General features: G+C 41.4%; 1 protein-coding gene across 3 annotated transcripts; it reads right to left on the bottom strand.

The window, feature by feature from the left end:
• Positions 1-274: 274 nt before the first annotated feature.
• On the bottom strand, positions 275-19606 carry ganabb (glucosidase II alpha subunit b). 3 transcript variants are annotated; one of them, XM_079509150.1, is made up of 25 exons: positions 19549-19606; positions 18645-18743; positions 18406-18514; positions 17737-17864; positions 17010-17189; positions 16776-16841; positions 15340-15418; positions 15137-15218; positions 13619-13715; positions 13000-13180; positions 12260-12413; positions 11433-11668; positions 10987-11113; positions 10721-10800; positions 9792-9932; positions 8888-8984; positions 7830-7931; positions 6973-7216; positions 6015-6079; positions 5124-5200; positions 4175-4249; positions 3843-3956; positions 3582-3691; positions 3191-3291; positions 275-2284 (listed from the first exon to the last, which is right to left on the bottom strand). In XM_079509150.1, the coding sequence occupies exons 1-25, from the start codon at positions 19566-19568 to the stop codon at positions 2175-2177; spliced, it is 2874 nt and encodes a 957-aa protein (XP_079365276.1). In that variant the 5' UTR covers positions 19569-19606; the 3' UTR covers positions 275-2174. The 3 variants fall into 3 exon arrangements, with proteins under 3 accessions (XP_079365276.1, XP_079365277.1, XP_079365278.1); XM_079509151.1 differs by lacking the exon at positions 19549-19606 and adding an exon at positions 19284-19512; XM_079509152.1 differs by lacking the exon at positions 16776-16841 and having other exon boundaries at positions 19549-19605.
• Between the last annotated feature and the right edge of the window lie 506 nt (positions 19607-20112).

The raw sequence follows: 20112 nt of genomic DNA, 5'->3' as shown, positions 1-20112 counted from the left end.
ATAGACATATGCCCCCCACGCTCCCTCCATATGACTCTATGGCTTGACCCGAAGTTTATTTTGATCACCGAGTTTAGTAAGATCAGCTGGATACACAAACATAAGGTGTATTTTATCCAGTTTACTGAGATACCGATATACTGAGATACTGGATTAGATACACAATTTAGCCAGTTACATCACGTTTTACGCTGTTACATAATATCTACTAATCTAGGCTATTTAAATATGTATATTATTAAAATTATATTATATTACAATAAAACACCTTAAAAGTGGGAATGAAGATTTTATTTATTTCCACCGAATTTAAGCAAATTTAATACAGGATCCCTCCTTTAATACATTTGGTCAAGTTGATGATTTTCTCGTCTCATTTTGTGAAGTGCAACTGACAACCATGATTGTAACATTTGCAGGCTCCTCATTATTAAGTCCCATTGCTAATTCATATCTCCAAATAAAATGCCTATCCTCTACAACTTGCAGCAAAATGTACATAAGAAAACAAAAAGACAAACTTATACAATAACCCCCTACTGTAAATATCCTGCCATTTTGACCAAACAGGGATGGTTTTAGAGTCCCCAAATGCTCAACTGAATATTTAGGGATGATCAGTTCACATTGGGATGTATTTATGGACACAGATCTGCAAGCCACCGTCATGTGACATTGCACGATTAAGCTGAACCTATGTATAGATTTTAACAGTTGTAAATTACATTTACAAATGGCAACTCCAAACCACCTCAAGATCTAGTCACCCCCTCCAAAAAAAACAGGAAAATACAATTAAGTTCTCACTCTTCCTGAAGTGCATTAAAAATATAATCAAGTAAACAAAGTTGGATAAACCAGAAAAAGGACATGTCAAAGAAAACATAATTAGTCTTCCACAGTATCAGTGGTTCAATCCCCTGAACAATTCATTTTGCCAAATAACTTTAGCATCAGGTTCAAAAGAGCCAAGAATCCCCTCGCTGCTCAGTAGTTTGCGAATGACGTTCTGTAAAAAAAAAAACATTCCTGGATGGAGCAATGACATGATAGTGCACACATTCTTTATAAACAAATGGAGGGGCAAAACAGGAATGAAATGGCCTCAAGTTGTAGCAAAGATCATTCTTTACATCTTATGGCAGCTGTACAAAAAAAAAGGGGGGGGGGGGGGAATGTACATACTAGCACTCTTAAAGAGCCCTGTTAAACTTAGTTGCGAGCCGGTGTGGCACACCTAAAATAGCAGATCTACAAGCTCATCCTCACATCATTCAGCACACGGGAACTAAGTATAAATCCATCCTTCACAAATTAACACAGAACTGGCAAGGGGACAGTTATAAACACTTGATCAAATGTGGCACAAGTACACCGACTTCAGTTTAAGTGCTTGTCGTTTAAAAATATAAAAAATGGAAAAGGGGATGGAATGAATTGTGAAAGAATCTCAAGTCAAACACATGGTCACAAAAAGAGGGGAATCAACGGCTTGTTCGTTAAGAATGTGCACCTTTCATTTTAAAAACAAAAACAAACTATTTTCCCCCAGTGATCTTTTTTTTTTTATTCACAGGCATTTAGGATGGACATCCTGGGGGACAAAACAAGACAAAATAAATCGTCTGAATGTCTTTGGTCTAATCCTAAACATCCACTATAATGAAATCATGATTTGACCAATCTCATTTTTTTTTCCTTCATTTTTGTTCTAAGTGAATTAAAAACTATCTAGTAACCGTTCAGTTAGTTGACCCACCATTGCAGCATTACTGAACACAAGATTGGACATAGTAGGGACATTTTCAAGTGGCTCAGTTCTACCAACAGGTTTACATGGGATTACATGTAAACACCTGTGCGTAATTAATTATGTATGGATGAATACTATACATTGACAAAAGAATCATGTGGGAGAATGTAATATTCAAGACAGAGTGTGTGTGTGTGTGTGTGTGTGTGTGTGTGTGTGTGTGTGTGTGTGTGTTTAGGTCCACAGTCCAACTGTATTCCATGTGCCACACTGAGGCAGTTATCTTCTCATTCTTGTTTCTCCTGTATAAGAGCTTTGTATCTAATCCACTCAGTCCCTCTCTCCTTATCCCTGTTCAGTCCAGTTCAGTCACTCTACTTCCTGTTCACGCCTCTCGATCACTCTCCTTCCGTCACCATGGTTACTGAAGCACCACGGTCCAGTCAATCCCGGCGTTCATGCCAGGCTTGCGAAGCGTCAACACCGACATGGAAGCGTCAAAGTCAAACTCCAGTTGGCTCTCCTGACCATCTGCAGAACGGAAATTAAAAGAGACATTAACAGCCTGAAGCAAACCTGACCTATTATTAACACCTGAAAATAGGAGGTTCAAAGTTCAAATATAATTAGTGTGGTTGCCCTAACAGGGCAACCAGACTATCGTTATTGTAAATGAGCGATACTTTGGCACGCTACTTGTCCCACAGTTTTGGTGGCACGCACTGGAGCCATATGTCAAATCGACTGGCTTCATCGGGAATCGTGTGCTCGTATTTTGCTATGAGATATGTTGTATAGTTTAATTGATATTAATTAAAGCAGCTATATTGTCTAATGTCTATGTCCCTCAAACTTATTTCTAATGGTTTGAGCCTCAATCACTACTCTGATATAACCAGTCCATGGCATTTCGTTTTTCCTTCGGAAGACGTTTTAGCTGCAGTACCACAAAGTCCTGAGGTGGTGGGGGTGCTGATATGCAACTGATTTAATATTTGAGTCATTATAATACTGATGCTAGATAAACCCAGGCTTGTTTCCATTCCATGCCAGCTTGGAAAATCAACAATGGTGGACATTGTAAACAAAGTGGAAATGCAAATTTGGAACTGAAGACCGAAGAGACGGAGGAATTATAGAAAGTAGGGTGACATTGATGACATCACAAATACGACCATTTTAACCATTTGTTGCAAAAACATTGTCATTGGCTAGCAAAATTAGTGGGAGGGGCCTATGTAAGCGATTGCGGCAACCACACTTCAAAATTGCAACTTTTCTAGTTTTAGGAACAGTAGTCAAATTTGCACAATATAGACCAACAACCATTGAAGCTAGTGAACAGTAAGATACTTTCAAGCAGGATGTAAATTGAAATAAACTACTAAGGCACCAACAAAGTCGCAGAATGTGTAAGACAGCACATTAGGTACTCACCAGCAGTTCTGAGGGTAACCTTGCTGGGTTTGCTGGATCCCAGTATGAGGATGCGTTCGATCCAGGACTGTGTAGAATACTGAGCATCTGGAGCTAGATTACTGTGTGGGGGAATTACAGTGGAGATCAATACAAGAGCACATCCAATATATAATTCTGGCATATTTAACTTTTTTTAAAGCATCAGTTCAGTTGATGCTTTAAAAAAAATAAAAATGCAGCACTTGCACTAATGCAGCAGATGTGTCCCGAAAACTAACTCGGTTCGGGCTTTGCTCTGCATGAGAAGGTAGAATTTCGAAACTGGTTCCAACCAAATATGGTTACAAAATCCATTAGATGAGACAGTGCCGACTCCGAGCATATAATGTTAATGATACTCATGACCCACCTGGAAGAGAGGACATTTTTGGCGAAAGACAGGCTCCTGTGGATGAACTCCTTTTTATTAAAGTTAAAGGTGTGGCCATCGTCTATGTAGAGTTCACCCTCTGCAGTTCTCTTTCAGGAACAAAATGAGAGAATAGTGGTTAAAAATGCTTCCATCTAGTAGAAGGTATGTCGACACAGGAGTGGACTAATGTATGAGATTTAGAATAACTGTCACAGTATCAACAATGTGCGTGTGTGTGTGTGTGTGTGTGTAGGATACCTGGGCACTGAGGGCCACGTATAAGGTGTAGGGATCATCTTCCATACAAGAGGACGACCTGCGAACTCTGGCCTTCCTGGGAATAATGGAACCACCACGCTGGAATACTGGGATCTGGTAACAAGACAGTCATATTAGCAAGACATAACATAACACACAACGACACAAACATACTTTACAGTAACAGGCAAAGCTGTTATCATGGTGAATCCGTTTACTCCATACTTCCACATACTGTACATAACAGTATAAATAGATACGACCATGTGGAGAGGGAATGAGTTAAACCTTGGAGTAAGATGGATACATTTGTGTGTGTGTGTGTCTCTTACAGAACTCATGGTGACAGGGATGTAAAGGTTCTGGGCACCATTGTGCTTCTGGAAAGTGTGGACATCAAACCAGATCTGCAACAGGCGGACAGAGGTTAGAATAAGACCACCAAAAGTCTCTTACCAAAACACAAAAATGGTTTCTTTGCCAAGAACAGCATCAGTTTGAACCATTTCCGGTTCAAACTTACTGCTTAGCCTATTAAATGAAGCTATGGGAAAGTGCTCAAAAGGAAAAAGGTATACCACTTTCTGAAAACTTGGGACTACAGTTATGCACAGAGTTGATTAAACTTGGTATGGGAATGTGCCTACATTTATTTTACTGTAAATGGACAGGGACACAGGAAAATATAGCGGGTTAAATTCCCACCAGAGTCCCCACGATAAACATACACATGGTTTTCCCTACATTTAGCAACAGAGCAACGCTCTATTTGCACAAAGTTGAAACCTGCTCAAGGTTCTTTTGTCACTAATTTGCAGACTCATGGCCGCTTTGTCTCTTGCTATTGCTGCCAGTGTGCAGTAAGTGCAGAGTTAAGAGCCTAAAAGCCCTCCAAGAAGCCATGCTGCTCCTTTCCAACTGGAGAAAATAGGTGTCAGTCTGGTTGCCAGTTGGGCTACAAAAATGTAAAAAGATAATGTTGACATTTTGAGGGTGGCACACAAGTTAAAGTCATGTGGTCACTCAAATGGTTAGGAGAATGAATACACACAGAAAGGTTTATGGCTTTTTGAGATATCCTGTGCCAAGTTGAAAATGTGTCCTAAGGGTAGTGCAAGAGGAACAGAATGTAGTAAAAAAAAAAAGTAGGGCTCCTGGAGTGCACAATTAAAGATCCAAGGGGCTTCTGGAGTTTTTTTTTAATCTGTTTATTTTAATGTGCAAAATAAGGGACAAATGGGGCACATTTTTGAGATATGGACAAAATGACTGACATCTTACCTCTCCTTGACCTGGCAGGTAGGCAGTGACTCCCCTGCTCCCCTCTTCAGTCACTGGGTGAACCAGCAGGTCTCTCCCTGGAGCAACACACAGTGAGTTAGGTACAGGGCATTGATGACATTATGGTTTGGTTCTCCTAAACCCTGTTCTTACTAGGCTACTACAGTAGTGTATAATATACGACATTGGTTCTCAAAATGGGATCTGGAGGACAGGGGGCCTCAGCAAAATTAATAAATATAATAAAAATCTATTTAACAACTGTAATCATATATACATTGACAATTTGAAGATGGCGATGTACACGCCTACAACAATATGTCACTATGTGACGCATAGTGAGCTTGTAGAGCTGTCATTTTCAAAAATAATCTTGAAAATGTTTGCATTTTTTAAACATTATAAACAACAGATCTTGTATGGGGGTCCCTGGCACAAAATATTTTCACATGGGGGTCCGTGGTCAAATACTTCATTTAGGGGTCCTTGAGTGAGCTAGCCATGCAAAACAATCATCATTTTGTCTGCCTTTCATTATTTTCAAGGTACAAAAGCAAACCTTTGTCAACTCTTATTTTCAAAGCAAAGAAAATTACCGTATGTCACATTAGGCTGCTATAAGTTTTATTGAACAATGGAGAGCACACACTCTTGGGGGCTATATTTATGTTCTTTTTTTAATTTATTGCACTCGTTTCTTGTCTTTCTGATTAATTCCAATGCACTTTACAGTGTACTTTGTGTGTGTCACATTGCGACGGGCGGTGAACTTGAAGATTTTGCCATTCATGCCAAATGTTTACCCCAGACTAGGGATGCTAAGGTTCATGTGGTTACTTGCTCAAACTCCGCTGAGGAAAAAGGTGCCATGCTGTGTCTGAGGTGACTCACCTAGCAAGAACTGGTCATCCATAGCATATGTAACGGTGTCCTGAGGATACTCCACCCACAGTGGTCTGCAATGTACACAGACAGGTGAGATGACATACAGTATGTGACACACACACACACACACACACACACACACACACACACACACACACACACACACACACACACACACACACACACACACACACACACACACACACACACACACACACACACACACACACACACACACACACACACACACACACACACACACACACACACACACACACACACACACACACACACACACACACACACACACACACACACACACACACACACACACACAGGTTGCGTTAGTCCTGTAGTTAGTCCTGACTGAGGAGTCTCAGTCTCCTCATAGAATAATAAGAATATCTCTATGAGGAGACTACAAGATTCGCACTGATACTTAATCAACTTGCCCAAAAAGCTGTCCTAAGCAGACACAGGGACAGCATCCACTGCCTGTATCCATTACTTGTGCGACTACTACTAGCCTATAATTTATTGCCTTAAACACGTCAGCTGAGCCACATTATCAAAGATGAATCTGAAGTACCCATGTTGGTGCTGTAGGCTACCCTTTGATTGTTATTCTGAAGGACATTATGTTCAAAGTAAACAACAGATTGAGAAACCATTACGAACGCTGCAAGTGCTCAATGTGCAAATGGTAATGTAGGTAATTAATGTATCTGCAAGATGACACTGCTATATAAAATGCGCATATTACTCAATTATGTTCAAATAGTTCAATCCAAAATATAATGCTGTAAGTGTTAGGCTGCATTTATGCACCTGTATGTCTCATGTATGACCATTATTTTAATCAGATGTCTGATTCTCTCTTTTTCCATGTCCAATACATGTCGGACATTGGGACTGGCAGTTTAAAATCCTAGCACGACCACCGACACACATACACATAACACACCTCATGACTGGATGTCCAGAGTGGTGTGCCTGGTAGAACAGCTGATACCAGTAGGGCAGCAAGGCGTAACGCTGACGAACTGCCTCACGGATCAGCGCAGTGTTCTCTGGACCAAAGAGCCAGGGCTCACGGCGGGGGGTGTCCAGGTGGGCATGGGCCCTGAAGAACGGTTGGTAGGCACCCGTCTGGTACCAGCGCACCAGAAGCTCACTGTTGGGGGTCTTGAAAAAGCCGCCCACATCAGCTAAGGAAAGGACAGGGAAGATGTTGACCAAGTTGTTCAGTCACAACAAGTGAAACATATCAGTAGTCAGCACGCAATCTGCTTGTCATGCAATTTGTCAGGTAAAATTTTGCTTTTTGCTAAAGATTTGACAACCAATAGAAAATGCATCCATAAGTCTATCATTAGCTTTTCAACGATTTCTTCTTCATCATTAAACTTCTTCTACATCATTCAACATCTGTGGAAATAGTAATTATTTTAAACTTGATTGTTTTCCCAGTGCTTTATGGCCAAGGCAGGGCAAAGGGAATGTCAGTTCGTTTCCGTTTTTCTTTGAAATTAAACATCCGTTTATCAGCCGACATTGAAATATCAGACTATGGACACTATGGAAGTTTCTAATTAGCCAGGCTGTTTATGACACCTGCTCTTCTCTCATATGATTTGGATTATATGGATATTCTGTTGTACTGGCAGGTCCCTAACTGTCAGAAAATAATAGCCAGCACTCCAAAGTCCTTCTGGTACTTTTATTTCATAGATGCATGGACAGCATACACAGATGCCTTTTGTAACCGTCAGCTGAACACAGTGAGGTTAACTACAGTGTGGACTGGTGGTCGATGCTTACCACCACAGAGAGAGATTCCCACCAGGCCAAGACTCAGACACATGGGGATGGAGATCTTCAGGTGTTCCCATTCAGCAGCATTGTCACCCGTCCACACAGCGCCTAGAGGAGAGGTGCACCAATGTTTCTATTAACCCGTATTTACCGGTTACCGGCCAACTAGAATTTCAATTATAAATATTAATGTCTGGTTGAAAAGTTTCTTTTTTGTGTATGGCTCATGAATGTATATAGACTACAAATGCCCTCATGTGACACACATGCAATGGCGAAACAAACGTAAATGTACATTCTGCAAGAAAACCCAGAAATACCATTGGGTTTACAAAGTGTACGATTAAACAGGGAGCAATACATTACAGGCATTTCATGGAAATGGATTTAAATAGGAAACGTAATGAAGGAGCACTGCAATAAAGCCAAAGAGTCATCTTCAGTTCAGAACACCACTCATATCGCTCAAAAGTGTATACCAAATGTTAAATCTGTCATCAATTCATTGCAATGACAGAGTTTCTCAAATCTATGCAGCCGTTTTAGAAACTGACACAGGTCTATACAGGCATATTGACATGGAAAGAGCCCTGGAGGAAACCGTACTGGAAGAACTTGACAACAAATTGCAAGAAAGCCCTGGAATCATTACTGATAAAACATGTATGGGAAAGTTGAACGAGGTGGAAAGCCCAAAACATGTTTCTTAAGCCAACAACTATGTAATAGTACGGCGGTGTAGCACACCAATAAGAACAGCTATCTAAGTGGTGGAAGCACTACAGGAAGGAGGTCTAGCGATCGGTCAGGTGCTGCACATGCTCATATCTACCCATTTAATAACTTAACATTTAGCAATTTCTTGATAAGTTTAATCATTTCTATAGGTGATCTATAAAATTCTAATATACTGCATTTTAATTATTATAACCCTGCTCTCACTCCGACAAAGCCAGTAACAAGTAACACCCAAAATTAACCAAAGGCACCCTGACAAAGCCTGCTAGCATACAGGAACACCAGCAGGTGGGTAGTATGGACAGTGGAGACAGAAGGCAGCTTACCATAGCGCTGTGACCCAGCAAAGAAGGCCCTAGTAAGGACAAATGGACGCTCTACTCCCCCTGACCTCTGGATGAGGCCCTCTGCTGTGGCCATTTGCTGCAAGTTAGAAGAACAATGAGGAGGAGTAGCGAACAGTCTACAAACAAGCCATTAAGGTTCACATTTTCACATAAAAAAGGTGCATGAATTCATAATGATCTATCTTTTTCGACGAGGCATTTCTTTTGTCACACATAGATAACACATTTTTGTGTCCCAAGAATAGCTATCAAGGCACGGTGGCTTTTCTTTACTTACTACTAAGGTACTAGTGCTCACTAATAATATAATGTTATAAAGAAAAATATAAAAATCAGAAATGGCATGGCTACACTGTAAATGTCAGACTTCATGTGGCCAGCTTGTGACGTCAATCATCTGACGTATGACTCCACATTTTCTGTTTCAGCCCGATCAGAGGACTTTTGACTAACAATTATAAAAAGTTTAAAACATATGATTGGTGACGATTGATCAGTTTGCAAGATTAGCTTCTGAGCTCACACACAGACAAACTCCCCAACCCTCTTATAGACTGCTAGGCTCCTGCAGAGCCACGACGAAAACACTTGCACTACCATTAATCATAAGTTGTTATGGATAAGTATATCAACTAACGAACATAAATGTGGCAGTCACTTGCAAAATATTAACTCCTTGACAGCCATCGACCCCTATAGGCTTTCGGTTTCATTACCGTTCACAGCCATCGACCCCTTTTGGGGCTTTATTCGTTTTCCGTTTTTTTTAGAGTTGGTCTAATAATAACCCCCATGAAGTCTGCATCCAGCTAGAATACAAGCTCAAATTCTACCAGCATAAGCTAGAGATAAATAGGCTGGCTGTCAAAGTCCTGTCACGCACCACATAGAAGCCATAGAGGTTGTGCACATCCCGGTGCTCCCAGGAGCCATGCAAAGCATCCTTGTGCATGGTGACCTCTGGTCCATTGAACACTGATGGCTCATTCATGTCGTTCCATGTGTACAAGTTCTCCATGGATCCCTGGGAAATAGAGGTGGAAGAGTGTGAGAAAGGAAAACCCAACAGCAGGAAAAATATAATGAATCCCTGGCTTACTTCTTTGCCCCAAATAGATGGTTCAAATTATGGTCAACAGTTATTCCGTTAGCTGTTCATTAAAATATATTCAAATGCTTATCCGTTTAGTTAATTTGCATAATACACATTCTTGCACTGGAAAGCATCCCTGGGGAACTACCAGTACATAAAACTATCCAAATCAATTGTTGGTTAGCCAAATAGCAAGCCTTTTTTTTGTTTTTCAATTAATTAGTTTTAACCCATTCAGGCCTGACGTCGAAATAAAAAAAACGTTCGCTCTGAAAGAATATATATTCAAAGATTTGTGCCGCATTTTTACGATTTTTCAAAAATAACAGACCTACAAGTTCATAGCGCGCCACTCGGTGGTGCGCTATGAGCTTGTAGATCTGCTATTTTTCAATAGCTAAAGTATAACATAATGCTTAGTTAAAACACCAAAAGGGGTTCCCGCCCCAAAATGGGTTAAAAGCTATAATATGACACAGATGCGTCCTCAGGTCTAAATGGGTTAAAGTACCTGACCACTTCCTAATGAAACAGCTGACAGAATGTTTTTACATTTCTCCTAGAATGCTAGACTGACGTTTATACTTGGTCTACTGCTCTTGATACAGCCCAATATATTTTCACTACAGCCCAATACATATGTTTAAAAGTAAACAGTTTAGTGGACTGTCCATCCTGTCTTACAGAATAATACTGCATTTCATCTCCCGATTTCTCACCTCGTATTGATCGTAAGCAAACATGCTAGCCCACCATGCTCTCATCTCTGGGTTGGTGAAGTCAGGGTAGCCTGCATTACCTGGAGAAATAAACAAATTAGGGAAAGAGTACAGACAGATCTGGAGTGATATGGCATGACAACCAGTACACTCAGATTAATTCAAATTTAATCTGTTAACTTGATTTACGTTACTCGTTAATTCAGTGTAGGTGCAATATTAATTTAAAGCATCATTATTTCTTCTGACAGTAGATTGAATCAAACCTGGCCAGCACCAGCCCTCATAGTCTCCACCATCTTTATTCTTAATGTAGAAGCCTTTGGAGCGGATCTCATTGTGGATCTTGTAGTTGCTGTCTACTTTGATATGAGGATCCACAATAGCCACCATCTATGGACAGAGAGAAAGAATTAAAAGGTGGTCTGACATGTTTTAGCCCATTGAATATAACTCAAAGCATTATACTGTAGATTGTTTTATTTGAAAAGTCTAGCCAAAAATCCTGGTAGAATACTGACATTGACAAAGGCACTTCAGGGACGTTCAGTAAGGTTTTCATATTAGAGTAAATGTAAACAGGCTAAATCTAAAAACAAATGGCTAAAGCTTTGAATACACAACATCGATGGTGGCAAGTTCCTTCATTAACAATGAGGATCCGGTTTGATTTTTACCCCTAGTTCGTGCAATGTTAATCGTTTTCCATTACCTTGCGTCTCTTATCCATGATACCCTGCAGCATCTCCTTGGGTGTGGCAAACTTGTGAGGGTCCCAGGTAAAGTAGCGCTTGCCGTCTGTGTGCTCGATGTCCAGCCAGATGAAGTCGTAGGGGATATCATGCTCATCAAAGCCAGAATCCACTGACCGCACATCCTCCTGGTCATTGTAGTTCCAGCGGCACTGGTGGTAGGCCAGTCCAGCCAGAGGAGGGAAGGCCTGGGTTCCTGAGCAAGGAAATCACAAGGCTAAGTAAGAAAAGGATCATGACAGCCGGGTGGACAATATACACCATCTTTGAATGATTCTGACCTTTGTTTCACCACACTTTTACTGATCTCTTATTTTTCAACGTGCACACTACTTATTTTATTGACGTTTTTAAAAGAGGACAGGCAATTGGTCCAGCAGTTTGCGAGATGAGCTTGGACAAACGCACACCCATCATAGACGGCTACTTATACCGCACGTAATTCTGTCTTTCAAACTTTCTATAATCTTCATTTTGATGTATGCACTTGCTGTGAGTTGTAATGCAGACGTTTTAAGAATCAGTATTGACAGTGGAAAAAGCAGCACTTGTTAAATTGCCAGGTTCAATATCGGGGATCAGCAAAATGTGGAATTTGCACGTGAGCTACTGCCATGGAGACTATTGTCTGCTGCCGTTCCAGTGCTGCCGTATGTTGCCTGATGCCCTGCACTCCGACCTACAGTATCTGAAAATACTAAATCATTTACAGGAGGGCACGTGCATGTCAGCAAAAAAAAGCAACTCCGGTCATGTAAAAAGGCCAATCAACAGATTTTCCTCTCACCTGTGAGGGAGGCATACTGGGAGAAGACATCGTATGGCGTCGGTCCCAGCATGATGAAGACGTCAATGATGCCGCTCTCAGAGATCCAGCGCACATCTGTCTGCGGAGTCTCGCTGGAGCCCTGCACATAGTCCAGCATCTTCCCAAATACTGTCTGCAGACACACAAAGCGCAGAAGTTGAGTCAGGGGGCGAATATTTGAGTGTTTATATTTGTGCTCTGTGCACATATATGTAGTACAATGTGAGACAACGTTTTAGGACTAATTGGGCCTACCCTGCCCTATCCGACATTTTCGGGACGGACCCAGAATGTAGGCTAATTAGTCGGGCCGGGCCGAGCCTTGGGTTCCATGATTATTATTTTTTAATAAATAAAACTTCCTTACCTCAAAAGTTTGTCGTCCGACCATCCTAGCCCGTGTTATTAATGAAAACCGGGAGACAATGGCCAAAACTCAATCGAAAATCGGCAAGTGTCTTTTTTCATGTTTTCTCTATTATCTCTGGAACGGAAGGTCCAATTTGCTCAGTCTCAGTTCAAAGCTTGTTGGATGCGTGATTTTGATGACATTAAGCTCATAATGACACCTTTATGGGTATTTCGGGCCTAAAAGAATGGTAATCGTTTGGGCCGAGCCTCGGGCTGGCCCAGCAGGGCCAAGGCCCCAGTTAAAGAACTCAGACCCGTTGAGAACTCCAATTAAATTTTTTTGTCCTGGCTGTTGACCTGCTGCTTACCTTCCCTGCAGTGTTAGAGCTGATGTCCACCCACGTCTCAGCAGCATTGAGCCAGAAGATACCCATGGTGCGCTGGGCGCTGTGGGACACCATGACAGGGACAGCACCATATAGAGCCATGGGGTTGAACAGCTCATATTGGAACACATCTAGGTTATACAGTCGGTATGGGTCTCCGGCACTGAAACAAACAAAACAAAACAAATAAACAAACAAATCTTAGAATTACTATACGCCAAATACAGCAACTGCACTGATTTAGTCTTCTCTACATGCTCCAGCATACAGTGTGAAATACCAAAAATGCTTAATCACCTACATCTTTATGTATAATTGATCCATTCATCCACCTACTACACCAATTTATTTTAATCAATCTATTCATCTAACCACCATTCTCGGTTGGGCTTTAACAGCCAACTCATTAACAGGTTCCACACAACATGCAGTACGTGGAGACTTTCAACCTGGTGTCCCCATTTTTGGCATGTAATAGTAGGCAAAAATGTTTTCAAACATTTTCACCAACTTCCAAAATTAGAATTACAGGTCTCACGTGGATTGCACATAAACTTAACAAGGACATTTCAACACTTGATAGTTGATAGATGGGACTCACTCTGTGGTTTTGAGTTTGAGGTTGTCTGCATGCTCTGGAATTCCATAGACATGTTCAACTCCCGGTAAAGAAAAGTCTAAACTGACAGACGAGGGTCCTGTGGAGAGAGCACAACCAATCAGACAAAAGAAACATAGCCGCTAAAAGCCCATAGTTATACATTTATGCAAATCATTGTATTTAGAAAAAAGTGTATACATTTGTCATCGAGTTGCATCTATGAAATAATGCATTACTGTATATTACAGTAACAACCTGTAAATAATGTTTTGCACACAATCGAACTGTCTGGCAAGATAAAACCAACGTTGTTACAGTTTTAATACCGGTACATCAGAAATAAACTAAACAAGGTAGCAAAAAACTAACAGACCCGATTAAACATTTAAAGGTCATGGTATAGACACACAGGAACAGTGCAGCACAATGCAATCCATATAAGAGGCATCATAAAATACTGTAGTTTCATTGGTTGACTACGGAGGCTGAAGGGCTTTTTGTGTGCTAATAAAGTGTCCAATATGTTTAATATACAACACACGTCCCACAATATACTATTACGCTCTATCAGTGTGTCTAAAGTGCTAGGAAATATCAAGTTTATGGTATATGGTTTATGGACACATGGTATACATGTCACAGACGATGCCTGGAAGTTTTCAGTAACGGATACGTTAATGCTGATAAACGCTATGAGTTACACTATCAATTTAGTAGTTATTTAATCTCACATTATTGTAGCTGAGTGACGAGTGGAGCCAGCCGTTTTGCTACAGGACGTAAACGATCACAAACAAAAGGGAATGTGTTAGTTATATTTGGTGTAGTCTCGTGTAGCCAGACAACTATTCCACAATCTCCGAATGCTAGTATAGGGAGTCTGGAACTACACCTCCCGAAAACAAAGTAATCCGTTTGTCATTTCCGTTCACGCCAGACTATATTTGGTGATGTAATTCTGGACAAAAAGTGAAATTAAATAAGTAAAACAAAAATTTACTTAAAAAACGGATAAGTTTGAGTCTCATGTATCGTTGTAATAGGCTATTTATTTTGGAAAATTATCGCATCTTGCTTCTTCCAAACGGCAATTTGCAAGACTAATTTTGGATTAATAACCTGGAGAATTCTGCAGTAGAAAATGTCAGGATATGTCCCCCCCCCCCCAACTACATTCATGAAACTGTAATCTGTAAACTGTAACTGTAAAGTGGCAAATGAAGTGTGAAACAATTTATTGAGAAAACAAGACGATATGTTGACAGACATTTGGAAACCTATTTGTATTCAAATCATATATAATAATGAATGATAACTTTAATAGTCTCCATTTCATCTAGGATTGTTTTAAAACTAGGCTAAACTACAGTTGATTCTATGGGCTCGCCTGCAGTACACTGTTCTTCTTTACCACAAGCTGTCTCAATTGTGGGTGTGAAATTTTATATATATTGTTAATATAAGCACCAACCAACCAGTGGTCAAAAGAAAGAAACGTCATCGAATTTGGAGAACTACCATTGGGTTTGCCGTCCGAGTGTGACTTAAATGTTTCCTCCCACATTCCATCTTCTGATTTCTCTTCTTCTTCCTTCACTGCCTGGTACAAAGAAGGTAAACAATGATGTTTTAAGAGCAGGGGAGAGAGACACGCATGTGTTAAGAGTTAAGAGTAGAGACAGGGATACTGCAGGTTTCAGTTTCAATGTACAGTTTCTTACCTCCTCGCCCTGGTTTTCTGGATCAGCCTCCTCTTTCTTCTCAGCCTCAGCCTCAGGCTCAGGCTCAGGCTCTGCTTGACTGTGCATTGGAGGATCGAATGGAAACAGCGGTACGGTGGCATAGACGGGCAGAGAGAGAGCGAGAGCGAGAGAGAGCCGTGTCACAAAGGCACATGTTGCACATATTTTGTGTGTAGAGAATAGATTATATAAAAAGGAAGCAGGGAACAAAAACAGACTAACTGATCTACATAGACTACCAACTAGTTAAGCAAAGTCCTATACAATTTCACTCTAATGACAAAGGGAACACAAATCCTACCATTGTGGCTATTCCAAGCAGGGCATCATGAGACTGCAACTCTAGGGATTGCAATATACAACACCCCCCCACATAGGGATTTAACATACAGCAGGGTGTAAGGCCCATGACGCTCAGTAATACTGCATGTACTAGTCTATTATAATTCTGTCAGGCGCCAAATTAGTTCCCGCTCTGTATAGTTGCCTGCCAGATCATCTTCAGCATTTTCAGCCATCATAACTTGCATAAGTCGGCAAGAGAGACTTTCAAGTTTAACATGTAAGCCTGTTAAAATGTTTGTGAAGCTCGATCAATCATGCAAATTAACCACCAGAGCCATTTGTTAGGGAAAGCTATTAGAATGACATGCTATGAAACGTTGTGTGATTCAGTTACATTGATGTGACAGAACAAAGACATAACGGTGAAAATCATTTATGGGCCCACACCTCCTTCAAGGTGATCATTCATTGTTTTTTCATGCTAATCATTTTCACTTTTTTAAATATGGTGGGGAGAGGAGGGGAGGTCACCTTTCTAAGATACAATCACTTTTAAGTTGTGCCCCTAAAATATGAATATACCGTTTGAGATATGTATTAACAGACTTTTTTACCTGCTTTAAATACAATTCTGGATCATAGACTGCCCTCTCGCTCCGAGTATAGGCACAATCAAGATCGTAGGTGCTGTTCTCTGGGATAACCAACAGCTCCTATATTTGTTTTTACTTTAAATTATTTCCCCCCAATTTAGTCACCTGTGTCAATTCCCCTACTGTAGTCCTTTGTCGCTTACTACTACCTACTGGTTGGTTTGTTAGTGAGGGCGTAGGCGAGCCTGTGTCTCCTCCGATACACGTCACGCCGCTAGTCTGCTTCTTTTCACGAGACGCTTTGCTAGTGCAGAGTCAGAGATCGCCCTCCCCACCTGTCTTACTACATTCAAACATGGCCAATTGTGTTCATTGGGACGTCCAGCAAAGCCACATGCACCGTGGAGAATTTGAACCCCTAGTCGCCTCAGTGGAGACTTTACACTGCTCCACCCGAGTGCCCATTCCTAGATTTCTACTGGCAGCATTAGCACAAAAAAAACAGAATACACACTTACAAAGCTTAAGGATCTTTACCTAGTGAATACACTCTTGATATTATTCCACACGCTAGCCACTGTGCTAGTTACTTTATAGGAGAAACTAGGATGATAGGAGAAGAGGACAGAACAACGAGTCAGAGACAATACCAAAATAATAAAACACTTTTATGGGAACAAAAAGAGAAACATCCACTTTGTGAGGATGTGAGTTTACGAGAAAGGGCTGGTCAAGAGGTGTGTATGTGTTTGTGCGTGTATGGTCTCTCACGTGTCCTTGCGCATCCTCAGGTGCTCAAAGGCCAGCAGGCCACGGGAGTTTAGCGACATCAGCACATCGCTGCCTTCCATGATGTCCAATCGGAAGGGCCGGGCACTGACGATGACCCTCTGGGACTCCGACCCTAGGGACAGAACCACTCCATTCTCATCCTTAGATATGAGAGACAGGCTGAGGGAGCAATGGAGGGGAGGAGAAAGGGATAAGGTGACAGTGTGGAGGATGTTCAGATTGGAAGTAAGATCATGCACATGAAAGACTTAAAATAAAAAATGCCTCAACACCTTTGACTTAAGCCTAAACCACACCAATGGATCGCCATGCAACTCCTTGCAACCAAACGGTTGCGAGTAGGCGCATGTAGTTGCAAGCAACCATTGAATTAAACTAATTGAATCACTTGGGTCGGCATGCGCCACCATGTGCCGACATGGTGGAGGACATATCACACCGCTGGGAGGAACGCTAAAACCGTTTTGTTGCGTCTCGACCCATTGGTGTTGTTTGGGCTTTATAAAAACTATAAAAAATACAGCCTAGCCACCGAGTATGACGTTTTAGCTATATTTCCAACTGTAGTCAAATAAGTGAAAATATGTCTCCTCGGAAATGATAGAATTACAACATAGATAACAAAATAATTAGCATACGGATACACTCAATGTTCTACCATTGTCGCCCACCTGTGAAACCCTTCCCCACACCCAGGGAAACTTACGGCTCCGTTGGCGGCTCCCGGATGAGCACATCTGGGACCTCGTAGCGAGGCTTCAGGGGTTTCAGCTCGTTAATCTTCACCCGTGTCATGTTGCCCTGGAGACGGTAGAGCTCCAGCAATAGACGCACCTGACGGGTTTGTAGAGTGTAAGGTGCGGGAAAGGGGTCAAGGTTAAAAAACTAAAATAAATTGCACACCTTAAGTGTCTTGGCCACAGGTGTATAGGAAGGAAATCTAAAAGGGGTCAGGTCAATGTAAAAAAAGAACAGAATCCTGCACTATAGGCTACTTTAATAGGGCGGCTTTGGTTGCAAAGCATTCAACGGTCAAGAATATAACAAATAAAGTGGGGCTTTATTGCCAACCCGATTACCTTTTAGCTGACAAAACATTTTTAGAAAGATGTTTCCAACAGCATTTCAGTATGCATAATCATCACACATATTTGACATTGAATTTCAAAACGTTTCCAGAATATTTAACCCAATTCCCAGGCCTATCCTATATAACAATCATTAAGCACAATAATGAGTCTCTTACTCCTATGGCTCCTATTACTTCCTATAAAAGAAGGTGCGAAGTGAGGTGGGCAATATCATGCAAAACAAATCACAATTTAAACATGAGCGAGCTGTGTACACGCATGTGTTGTACTGTTGTTGTGTGTACCTTGTTGTTGTCATTGATGAGCTGCAGTGTAAGTCTAGTGTTGGTCAGCTCCATGGTCTCCAACAGGGCTCTGTATGGAGAATGGCCCGGCTTCAACGCTCGCTGACGTCTAAGTGGATTCACACAAGCTTGTAATTAGTGGTGACACCATTGTTGAACAACAGACTTTTATTTTGTCACCTGCGACTTAAGCTAAGTAGGCCTGTTGTAGCCATTTATTTGTCACCAGAGGAACTCACTTGCAGAAGGCACTCTGGTCACATGTCTTGAAGTTCCCCCGGTCCACGGCCCATGCCCCACTGAGGCACACCGACAGCAGGAGCAGGACAGGTGCCATCCTACAAACATACATCGGCAAGTCACAAAGAATTATGCCACGTCCATGTCCGACAGCCCGTTGAACAGCCCACTGTAACATTACCAGCTACAAGCCATGATGTGGACTTTGTTCTTATTGTGTGGGAGTACAGGACAGGTTTACTCAGATGAACGGTACAGCTTCACAAAATGTCAGAAGCAACAATATTCTATGTTCCATTTCCACATCCGTAAAACCACACACGTTTAATACAAACCCCTATTATATTACACATCCAACATCTATCCTGGATAGACAACTTTCCGTCGAGAGCCTCTCATAAATGCAATTTAATTTAATGTACTTGGAAGGATGCCAAGCATATGAATTGACGATTAGCTAGATAGTAAGCTAACGTTGGTTATCAACTACAGCAGCACACACCAATACCCGGCACAGTTTTACCACCCAATAGCAAAATAGTGTATTCATTAATTAAGTGAATATGTTATCTTCCTGTCCGGGTGGACCACTGCATCATGCATTAGCTCATAATAATAAAGAAAGTTAGCATGCTAACCTGGCTAATGTGTGTAAGTGCACAGACAGATCAGTGTGGCTTGTCTTGTCAAGCCTCTAATTCAATCTGTGGCTACTGGCTACCCGGTTTGACGAGTTTATTTATTCTAGGCAGCTATTCAAATCCACAACGGTTAGTTTTCTCTGATTTTCTTCGTATCTTATCTCGCCTCAAATGTAATATATGGACTGGCGTACACACTGTCAACATATCAAACAAATGTGGGTACATTTAAGATTTACTAGTCTGAATCGCTTTGTCTTACCTCTCTGTGAAGGCGGCCATCTTGATAGAGCTCAAGTTCGGCTCCGCCTCATTTCACTTTACTGGTCGTCGTACGACGGAGCCGCGCGCGCAAAATAGCCGATCTACAAGCCCACCGCGCATAGCACCGCGGCGCCTCCTGGGCTTGTAGATCTATTTCCGACGCGCACGACGAAGCAAAGATGGTTGAGGAAACGAGATGCCCCCACTATACAATTTAATCAAAATGTTTATTTCACATTTCATCAATAGACGGACTTTCTGGATGTTTTTTTATTTTATTATGGAGCTGGCGCATATATTCATATATTGTAGGCCTAAGAGATACATTCCGGTAGGTGTATAATCGGGGGAAAGATTGGTTATCTCGTTGCTGTACATCTTTATCCTCTGAGGCTCGGACACGTCAGCTTGTAGCTGGAGGCTGTAGCTCAGATTCAATCAGAATCAAGTACACTGCACTGGATGCTTTCAAACAAGGAGTATTGAGTAACATAACAGCCACATTACAGCCACAGTGCAGTAGGAGGGAGAATAAATGTATGCGAATAGCTGATAGGAATCA

The sequence above is a fragment of the Electrona antarctica genome (genome assembly GCF_951216825.1).
Source record: "Electrona antarctica genome assembly, chromosome: 1".
Taxonomy (NCBI): Eukaryota; Metazoa; Chordata; class Actinopteri; order Myctophiformes; family Myctophidae; genus Electrona; species Electrona antarctica.
The sequence above is the reverse complement of the archived record's forward strand: the minus strand, read 5'-3'. Positions and strand labels throughout refer to the sequence as shown.

Excerpts from the sequence above, each read along its gene's own strand:
- ganabb (XM_079509150.1), bottom strand. The coding sequence starts at position 19,568 with ATGGCCGCCTTCACAGAGAG. Across the intron at positions 16,842-17,009 it reads CTGAGGATGCGCAAGGACAC|TTTCTCCTATAAAGTAACTA; the intron begins GTGAGAGACCAT and ends CTATCATCCTAG. Across the intron at positions 11,669-12,259 it reads CCAGTATGCCTCCCTCACAG|GAACCCAGGCCTTCCCTCCT; the intron begins GTGAGAGGAAAA and ends TTCCTTGCTCAG.